This window comes from Rattus norvegicus, chromosome 3 (assembly GCF_021556685.1).
Source record: "Rattus norvegicus strain SHRSP/BbbUtx chromosome 3, alternate assembly SHRSP_T2T, whole genome shotgun sequence".
In the NCBI taxonomy this organism is placed as follows: Eukaryota; Metazoa; Chordata; class Mammalia; order Rodentia; family Muridae; genus Rattus; species Rattus norvegicus.
The window spans coordinates 74,004,445-74,015,052 of record NC_141536.1 but is presented as its reverse complement, the minus strand read 5'-3'; the positions used below and the strand labels follow the sequence as shown (position 1 = coordinate 74,015,052).

The window sequence follows — 10,608 nt, the reverse complement described above, 5'->3', positions numbered from 1 at the left end:
ATTGTCAACAAACGATGCTTGTTCAACTGGAGGTCAGCATATAGAAGAGATCATAGATCTTTATGGAGAAACTACACTATTCTTTTTCTAGATGATTAATGCTTTTTAAATATTCATATTTTTATTTCTCAGTTATTTTCAGGACTTGGCCAATAAGGTTCATTATATAGTGTGTGGGAATTTATGCAGAGATTTTTAAATTAAGTGCTGGGAGGAGTAAATGCTCAGTGCTCATACCTTAATGGGACAGGTATATCGACCTTTCCTATACTCAGAAATATCCCCAATATAGAACAATAGAGACTATAAGTCTTGGGGTTTGGTAGATGTGCCACGATATAGTATCTGCCTGATGCGATATGGCCATTTTAATCATGAACAAGCAGCATCAGATGTGGATACCTGCATAATATTGGCACAAGATTTATTCTTCAATATTCTGTTATGAATAGAGAAAGAACTCATGAGTTTTTACCAATCTTGATTTAATGTTACTTAGTAGTGATATCTGCAGGACTGTAGCTACACTATCTATAGGAGGAAGTCTTTCAATGGTTCAGTCATAACATTCTATCTATGGTCATATGAGCTAATATAATTAAACTCATTGTTCAAAAAAATATATAAATTTGGGAAAGGTACTTGAAAAAGAACATCAACAGGACAAGAAGAGGAGATAATTATGTGTTCCATATGATCATAATAAATTGTGAACATATATGAAATTTTAAAAGTTAATAAAAAAGGAAAAAGTGTTAAGTAAGTAAAAAATTTCTATTAGTATAATTTTATATATAAAATTTTTCTTTAAGTAAAGTATTTGATAGTATTTCACAAAAGAGTGGATACTTTCCTGACAGATAGATTTAAAAAGTTCCTTATGACAGAATGAAAATTTGTTAAGTACTGCACAAAGACATGGAAATCCATCCATCATAGAATTGTGTTTGTTATTTAAAAAAGCTGGTATACAAGAGTACTAGCAAACATAACTTTAATATAGTTTTCTTTCAAACTCACAATATTAGTTTAGACGACCATGAATATTCTTATAAGTATAAACTTGCAGAAAAGTTTGTCTTAGAATCTCATGAGGACACACATTTTTTAAAAACCCAAGGGGGTCAGAGAATCACTCTCATATTCATAGTGTCTGGTTACAGGGAAGGAGTAATTTTGGTTTCTTCATTTATTTATTTTTTTTGCTGTAATAACCACATGAACACAGCATTTAAAAAGCAGAGTTATCATCCATTCTCTACCCTCACTTCCAGATCTGCTCTCCTGCTGCCTCTTAGATATGGAAGAAAGTTCTGGAAACCAGTGGCAGAGGGCACATCTTCATATTTTCAGAAATGAGTCTAAGTTGTAGTATTGATTTATACATAAAACATTCATAAAGTTAGAACATAACTTTTTGTGGGGCTGTAGTTGATGTTTAATTCTAAGTAATTTGATAACAACAAGTTTCTTGTCAATGAAGTATGTAATATTTATTGATCCTTTATAGGCTATATATATTTAACTCCTAAGAATGGACATTTGATTTCTTCTGTTTTATCACTTAGCAAATTATTATAATCCTTCATATTTCATATTTTAGAGTTTTATACTAGTATAATGTAGTTATTTGTTAGATTCTTATTTTCACAGATACCATTTGTTAGATTCACATTTTCACATAAAGTTTTCATATTCCTTAATTTTCAATACTTTTGACAGTATAGTATTTATCATAAAATTTTCAAAATGTAATTTATGAACTGGAATATCATTTCAAAATTGTACATAATGTTCTGGAATAATTTCTAATATGTTTTCTAAGTGATTTGAATGGGTGAATCATTTTCAGGATATTTCATAATGTGATTATAAGAGATCTATCATTCTTTTGACTGATTCAACATTTCAGCGTAACTATGTAGGCACTGCTTAAAATAATGTTGGCATTAATAGTGACAAGTTATTTTTGAATTATAGTTTATAGAATATGATTAAGTACATTTGGCTGTGTATGGTGGCACAATATTGTAACACTATGACCTGAGGGGGAAGCTGGACGTTCAGGATCTAAGTCATTCCAAACTAGGGTGCAATTGTGTCTAACTAAGGCTGCATAAAACCAGAGATTTAATAGTCTGTTCAATCACATGACTAGTTACAAATAAAGCTGTTTTATTAACTCTTTTATAAGAATATTTTATTCTTTATTTAAGATTTTCATTTATACAATATACTGTGTTGATGTACACCCCTATCTTCTTACTCCTAGGTCCTCCCATAGATGAGTACAAATAAGGTTTAAATTTACTTTTAATTTAGATTCACACAAATAGGAGAGAACAGAAGATTTTGGGCACTCACTTACTGAGTTTCACTCAACATTGCCCCGGTGCTTTAATAAGAGTTTGTTTGGCAAGATTGTGAAATAAACAAGAATATATTAGTTTTAACTAAATAAGAAATTTTATGTATATTTAGCTAACTTTTCAGCTATTTTAATTTTATTTTATAGAGAAATACTTAGGCTACAGCTACTGTTTAGGCTTATTATCTGCTAAATTATAGAAAAACCCATAACCCATGATCATAACTAATGTGTCTATGCTGTACTCTTTGTTCATTATTGACTTCACAAATAATTCAGAAAACTGCTTTCTGGCAAATGTCAGCGTCAGTTTAATCAGAACTATTGAGAATCTTAAGTAAACATAGGAAATTCAGCCAACATTTACTTATTTTTTAAGTTAACATTGGCCTTATTTTCCCTTATAATCTTGCACTCAGTTTGGCTGCTTTGTTTGTTTAGTTTTGTTTTAAAGGATGACAATTAAAACCTGAATATCAATGAGTGAGGACCAAAGCTTCGCCCTTTCACCATTGTTTAAGAACATTAGACCATGCTATGCATTGAAATTATCATATACTACAACCCATATAAACAAATATTTTGCCTTGTGAATATGTATATTATATATGACACATATACACTAATACCTTTAGCTATTAAAAATGCAAGACTTTAATGTACAGTAATCTTCTCTGCTTTGAATCATTGTCTGAGATCCCCTTTTACTTAACACTCAATATATCCTCCAATATTTCTGCTTCCATCATTATTTTGATAAAATTTGAAGAAAGAAACGTTGAACGTCCCCAGGGTTTTTAAATTTTATCAACATCTAGTTCCATGCCTATTCTATGGGAAAAAGGTGAAGGTCAAGATCTGAGAAATAATTCTCAAGAATCTGAAGCCATTTCTCTTTTATTCCCATATTCTGTCATTGTTAGAAATGTTAATTTTCATTAAAATATTTCATGCATGAACTCCATGCCTTATGATTTCTTTACTCATTGCATTTTTTTTTGTTCATCCTGACTTAGCACAGAATGGATGATGGAGCAGAGGATCTTGAAATCCAAATTTAACCATCTTATTTCTTTCAACTTTGAATTTTCATTAACAATTTTCCAGTTGTCACATATGGCTAGGAAGCTAAATCTTAATACTGTCGCCTTTTCGCACTCTATTCAGTCATCCTGATAACAGCATCAATTTTCCAAGTCTCTGATCTCACTAAAAATTAATGAATTAGTAAATTATCAGCATTTTTCATTAGCATCATGTTAATGGTAGATATTGTTGTACTGAGATTTCTATGTTAAGGACAAGATGCTTACTTGATTTGAATTCTAATGTACTTCATGCATTAAAAGAAAATTTAAAATGTCAAGGTCTTCAAAGTGCATTTTATGTCTTCTTATTTTGGCAGATGGAGCGTCAGTGCATTACTGTAGACAACTGAGCCCTGCCTAGACCCATAAAGATGGTACCCATGTTGGACAAAGTGTAGCCTTTGGTTTATTATTCAGGTATGGTTTCTAATTGCCTTTCAATACTTTACTACAGAAAACAGTTAGACAATGATGAAAGGTGAAATGTCAAATGTGATTCTTTTTCTAACACAGATAGATGATTTTACCCCAAATATTAAAATTGTGGCTATTTTGTTAATAATTTCTACATCAACTCTATGTGATATATAATTACATTTAAAAAAATAGTCCATTTGAATTATTAATCAAATCAATCATGATAATTTTTGCATAAAGATTCACCATAATATTAATGCTGATATTGTAGATTTGTATGATACATGTTTTTCTTATAATTGCAGAACTTCATATATATCCCATTCTCTCAAATTCCTTTGGAAAATCATGCATAATCAGAGCTTTGTCAATGAATTCATACTCCTGGGATTTTCACAAAACCCGCAAATTAAGAAAATAACATTTGTTATATTTTTATTGGTCTATATTGCAACTCTTGTGGGTAACATGATGATTGTGGTGACCATCATCTACAGCCCTGCCCTGCTGGGCTCACCCATGTACTTCTTCTTGGCATTCCTGTCCTTCTTGGATGCTTGTGTCTCCTCTGTTGTCACACCAAAGATGATCGTGGACATGGTTTACGAGAGGAAGAGCATCTCTTTTGAATGTTGTATGACACAGGTCTTTGCTGTGCACTTTCTTAGTGCGGTAGAGGTCACTGTCCTGGCAGCCATGGCCTATGACCGCTATGTGGCCATTTGCAAGCCGTTACACTACTCTTTCATCATGAATCGGAGGCTCTGTGGCACTCTGGTGGGGGTAGCCTGGGCTGGAGGATTCTTGCATTCTACCATCCAAATTGCCTTTACTTTGCAATTGCCCTTCTGTGGACCCAATGTCATCGATCATTTCATATGTGACTTGTTTCCATTGCTGAAGCTTGCCTGCACTGACATACACATTTTTATCATTTTGGTGTTTGCCAACAGTGGGTCTTTCTGCATAATTATATTCTCATTTTTGCTAATTTCCTATGGTGTGATATTGTTCTCTCTGAGAGCCCACAGCTCTGAAGGGCGCCGTAAGGCTCTCTCTACCTGTGGATCCCATATTACAGTTGTAGTTTTGTTCTTCGTTCCTTGTATATTAATATATGCACGGCCCACATCTGCATTTTCTTTTGAGAAAAATGTTTTTGTGTTTATAGATGTTCTGCCACCACTGCTTAATCCTATGGTTTACACTTTCAGGAATAAGGAAATGATAAATGCCATCAGGAAAATGTGGAAGAGGCTAATAGTTGTTCCTGATAAATATTAAAAGATTGTATGCTTCCAACACTGAAATGGCTCAGTAGATAAAATACTTGCTGTTTAAGAATGAGGACTATTGGGCTAGAGAGATGGGTCAGCGGTTAAGAGCACCCAACTGCTCTTCCAGAGGTCATGAGTTCAATTCCCAGCAACCACATGGTGGCTCACAACCATCTGTAAAGAGATCTGATGCCCTCTTCTGGTGTATCTGAAGACAGCTATGGTGTACTTAGATATATAATAAGTAAAATAAATCTTAAAAAAAAAAAAACCTTATTAAAAAAAAAAGAATGAGGACTATTTGGATCCTTACCACTCATGTCCAAAGCCAGGTATGTTAGATCATTTTTAACTCACTGTGGGTGAACCAGAACCAGGCAGTCCCAGGTTTGAATTGGGACTAAGCGCTGAATAGCACAGTTTGCTCAGGGCTCAGTCTTTAACAGATCTTTTTTTCAAGGAAATGAAGTACTGAAGGATAAACAAGGATATTCAATGCCTCCTCAAGTTCTGCTGGCATACACATGAGTTCCAGCATTTCCTTTGTGTTCACATACATTCACACACACACACAAACACACACACATACACACAAACACATAACATATAGAGAAGTACATGAAACTATTCTATAGATAATGCATTAACACTGTATGTGAGAAATCCATATGTGAGATTATACTTACACAATATGAATTGAATAGTCGGATTGTTATAAAAAGTTAAAGTTCGACTCAATATAAAATTTGAATTGCTTTTGGAAGAGATGCTGTGAAGCGTCACATTAAATTTTACCATTTCAGTACTGAAAATATTTTATGCATTAATACAACAATAAAATAAAAAGTTCTGTAACAGAATTAGGAACAAAATATAGAGCATTGTAACTTTTTAATAACTTATAAGTTGTAGAGATATCAGAATCTTATTGATTTTGGAACGGAATATTTTTACTTTTTGCAAATATTTTTAAAAAATAGTTTTAAAGATAATAAAAAGTAAAGTTAATTGAGTTATTTACTGTTATAAATCTAAGGATTTTAAAAGGAATTTAGCTATTAAAATGCCTATTGAAATTGGTTGATGGACTAAATGTGTCTTGAAATTGGGAGAAAAAATGTACTGAAAATTTGTTATCATATTTTCCAATATTTCACATATTCCAGAGCAATATAGGTTTCTTAGTGAGATTATGAAAACTAGAAATTCAGAGAGAAGAAAATAATTACAAACCTTATATTATTTTTAAATTTAATATGTGAAGACAGGATTTCTTTTTCACAGTCTCACTCTATATCTCTGGCTGGCTATGTAGACTCAACTGAATTCATTTCACTAATTTTAAACTGTTTAAAACTATTCCTTATACTCACTCTCCTTTTTTTTTTTCCTGAGCTGGGGACCGAACCCAGGGCTTTGCACTTCCTAGGCAAGCACTCTACCACTGAGCTAAATCCCCAACCCCTATACTCACTTTCCTAATGCGTTTTCACATATTGTTGTTAACTTGATATTCAATATTGCTTCTAATAAAATCATACAATAGAAAACTTTGTTAAGTGGGTAGGAAAATGCCAAAAATTGTCTAAAATGACAATCTCACATATAAAATTGTTAGTGTCTGCTTGCTTATCATTACCTAGTAATATTAACTGATCCTAAATATAATCCATGTCATGTAATTATTTTGTATTACGACAAAGGAATAAAACTAAAATTAACGGAAAATAACCCTTAAGTCTTGAACACATTCACTGTAGACAGTATTTGAAAGATTTTGTTTTGTTGTTATTGTTGTTTTGATGAATCATTTAAGTTTGGCATTTACTGTGGTGTGCTAACAAAACAAAAATACATGTAACTAGGCTTTAAAACTGTGAAAAGTAATAAGTTGTGGAAGTATAAGATTTCTGTTAAGATGTCAACTCAATGTTCTGTCCCCTCACATTAAATATTCTTTAACATGGTCTGTCCAATGCATGGTAAGAGAAAAAGATTTTTCATTTTTTAGACTCTTTATTTTCCATTTTTAAATTTTTGCTCAAGCTTGGTATACTGACTTATGCTTCAATTCCAGTACTGAGAATGTTGGATAGTTGAAATTGATTCAAGTACCAGTCTAGCATGGTCCAAAGAATGAGGAATTTCTAAAAAAATCAAGACACTATGTATTCTTGAGAAAACGACCTATAAAGGGAGAAAAGCTCTTACTATTGCAACTAAATTCAGGAATAAAACAAGAGTATCTTTTGTCTCTATTCCCATTTAATATAGTAAGGTATCTCAAGCAAATACTGTAATGGTTAAAGTGGACAGTTAGTGCGAGGACATGGAACCATCAAGTTCAGGAGCATCCAGATGCACACATAAGGGAATTTTTATTAAGTTAGCTGCTCAGCATACATGTGAGGCTTTCTTTCTGTTAAGTTTATATATGGACAAGCTTCGAGAATTTTGGAATTTTGCTTTCTTTAAAAAACACAGAAATATAAGAATGTGCTTTCCTTTTAATCTCAGGTGTGGGGATGTTAGCCTGCTTCTGGGTGATCCCCAGCAACTGCCTATGATTTTGCTTGGCCTCCTGCAGTGGTGTGGTATTGTTAGGTGTAGGTAGTTCTGTGATTATGTGACATTTGGAATTCTGGGGACTTTGCAGAGAGTGTATAAATCATAGTGCTCCCAAAGGGTGGTGGTAGTGGTTGTTGATCATTCTATGGAATGGTTTACAGTTTGTTAGTAGTCTTTCTCAAACAAAAAGAAAAGGGAACAACATTAAATTTAGGGAAGTGTCTGTTTCTCTCTCCCCTTTATCTTTCTTTCTCTCTTATCTAGTGATAGTAGATTAAACTGTGTGTTGGAAAAAGAAGAACACACCAAGTATCAAAATAAAATAAAATAAAATAAAGTAAAAAAAAACTATAGTTTTTTTTTTGTTTTTTGTTTTGCTTTTTGTTTTGCTTTTTGTTTGTTTTTGATTTCTGATTTTTGACATGGAAGGATATCTGAAATGTGGGCAATACTGTTCTCTGAGCTTGAGTATCAAACAAACATGTACAGTAACCATTCTATATCTAGGTTGTGAAATCAACATTATCTGCTTCCTCTAGCTCCTATTGCCATGATCTCCAACTCTGAAGCACTTTATTACTGAATTGCGAACCACATGAAGCATTTCCTTAAGTTACAGTTGTCATGAGTTTTAATAGGTTTAGAAAGATCCTATCAAGCGCTATAATAGAGACCATTTAAATGCTATGTTTCCAGCATTGGGCTTTATATTTCTACTGCATATTGTGTAGCACAGAGTTAAGATGGTTCTTTCCTCCTCAAATGATTTAATTAAGAAAAATAACTCACAGGTTGGGGATTGGCTCAGTGGTAGAGCACTTGCCTAGGAAGCTCAAGGCCCTGGGTTCGGTCCCCAGCCCCAGAAGGAAAAAAAAAAAAAGAAAAAAAGAAAAAAAATAGCTCACAGGTATATCCAGCTTCTTGAGATTTACTTAATTTCAGATATGTCAAGTTGATGACTAAGAATAGTTATCATAATCATGTCCTGAAGACAATAATAAATTGGTATTTAAACATAATGGTATAATTCACTGGATGGAGAAACTTTCAGAACAGGCGAGCATGTGATAGGAATCAGTGACATGAATGCATTAAAACTTTTTACACTTTATCATGTTACGTGTATGAAAGTTTTTCTTGCTTGTAAGTATGTGTGCTATGGGTTTACTGCTCAGCGAGGCCACATGAAGATAAGGACTTTGACACTGAGATAATAATTGGTTGTGTGACAGTTTTTGTTGGTCATTGCCTCGACTGCCTCTGGAATTAACTAAATCCCAGGTGGCTGAGTACACCTGTGGCTACTGTTTTTCTTAATTAAATAATTTTATGTGAGAAGGACGAAGATGAATACAGATCTTTTGAGGTGAGAAGTCTGACTTTAGTCTGGGTCAAATTTCTGGTAGGAGTCTATATAAAAGACATGAAAGAAGGAAATGCTTGTTCTTCCTCTTCTTACCTTTGCTCTCTCTGACAGTTTAGTGTCTTCATTGGCATTAGAATCCACTCTTTTTTGGGGACACCAACTTCTACTGGAGACATGCTGAGACATTCAACCATTGTTAGACTTGCTTGAACACAAAATCTAAGCCACTCTAATAAATAAATATATATGTATATACATATATATGTATATTTGTAAATAATATATATATTTCTAGACTTCCCTGACTAATGCACCTGTGAACCTGTGATTCAGAAAGTAGAACCTGGTGTTTTGCAAATGCAGTGAGTGCTATTCATCATTGAGCTATTTCTCGAACATAGTGGAGGTTTTGTATAATTTATGTCTACATTTAAAAAAGATAATTGGGACAAAAGATAAAAAAGTAATAGAGATTTTAGAGGAAAGAGTTCTGGATGGTTAAAGTTTACATCAAGTGGTATGCTAGCAAAAGACTTTTGAACTATTAAAAAATAATGTCCAGGTCTGCACTGGAATAATATATCTGCCCTAAGTGCAAGATCTCACAGAAGTTGACATAGCTATAGTTCTAGGGTGACAGGTTCCACCTCAAGCTTCTGGAAACTTAGGCAACATTGTAGGCATGATAATGATTTACTAAACATGAATTTATAAGACATAAGGTTTATGTAGTGATGTTCCATGCATTATTTAAAGGTTTATTTATTTTATGTATGTGAGTATATTATTACTTTCTTTAAACACACCATACAGAGTATCTGATACAATTACACATGGCTGAGAGCAACCATATGACTGCAGGGAATTGAACTCAGGAAACCTGGAAGAGCAGTCAGTCTTCTTAACTGCTGAGCCATCTCTCTAGGCACTTTTTCACGGTTTTTGAGAGAAGCTGAGGCCACGGGATATATACAAATACTAGGGTCATTGAATGAGTTTGTATGGCTATTTGCTTAAATCTATGAAAGTGAAGACTACATTTTAGTGGGGATCCCAGAGGCTGAGACATCACAACAATGTGGGACACACCCTGAGCAATCTATCATTCAATGAGTATAGCTGGGTGAAGAGAGAATGAGACTCCTTGTCCTGTTGGCAGCAGATATGGATGGTGGAGGACATTTTTCCTGTTTTAGATCTCTGTGACTCACCACATGCTAGAAACATGAAGCTGCAAGATTTACTACTGTTGAGATTCAGGAAGAACCACACACTGACCTCTCAGACACTGATCTCAGATATGATGAAAGTTTATTAATCAATTGATCAGCTTAATACAGACAGATTGATCAGGACCACGGAGAGGACATTGGAGCCAAACTGTGGTGCTCCTTTGTTCTTAGGGTAGGCTTTTTATAGAAAACTCCAGGTCAAAACTTCAGGAGACATGGAGCGAAGAATTATTACGTTTTGTCTAAGTATGGAGAGTACTATCAGCTGATTTTCAAGATGATTGGTCCTAAG

General features: G+C 33.5%; 1 protein-coding gene across 1 annotated transcript; it reads left to right on the top strand.

Moving 5' to 3' along the window:
• The first annotated feature begins 4,221 nt into the window (after window positions 1-4,221).
• On the top strand, window positions 4,222-5,157 carry LOC148006506 (olfactory receptor 4C15-like). The gene has a single exon (XM_087655340.1). It carries the CDS (start codon window positions 4,222-4,224, stop codon window positions 5,155-5,157), a length of 936 nt encoding a protein of 311 aa, XP_087511466.1.
• The last annotated feature ends 5,451 nt before the right edge of the window (window positions 5,158-10,608 follow it).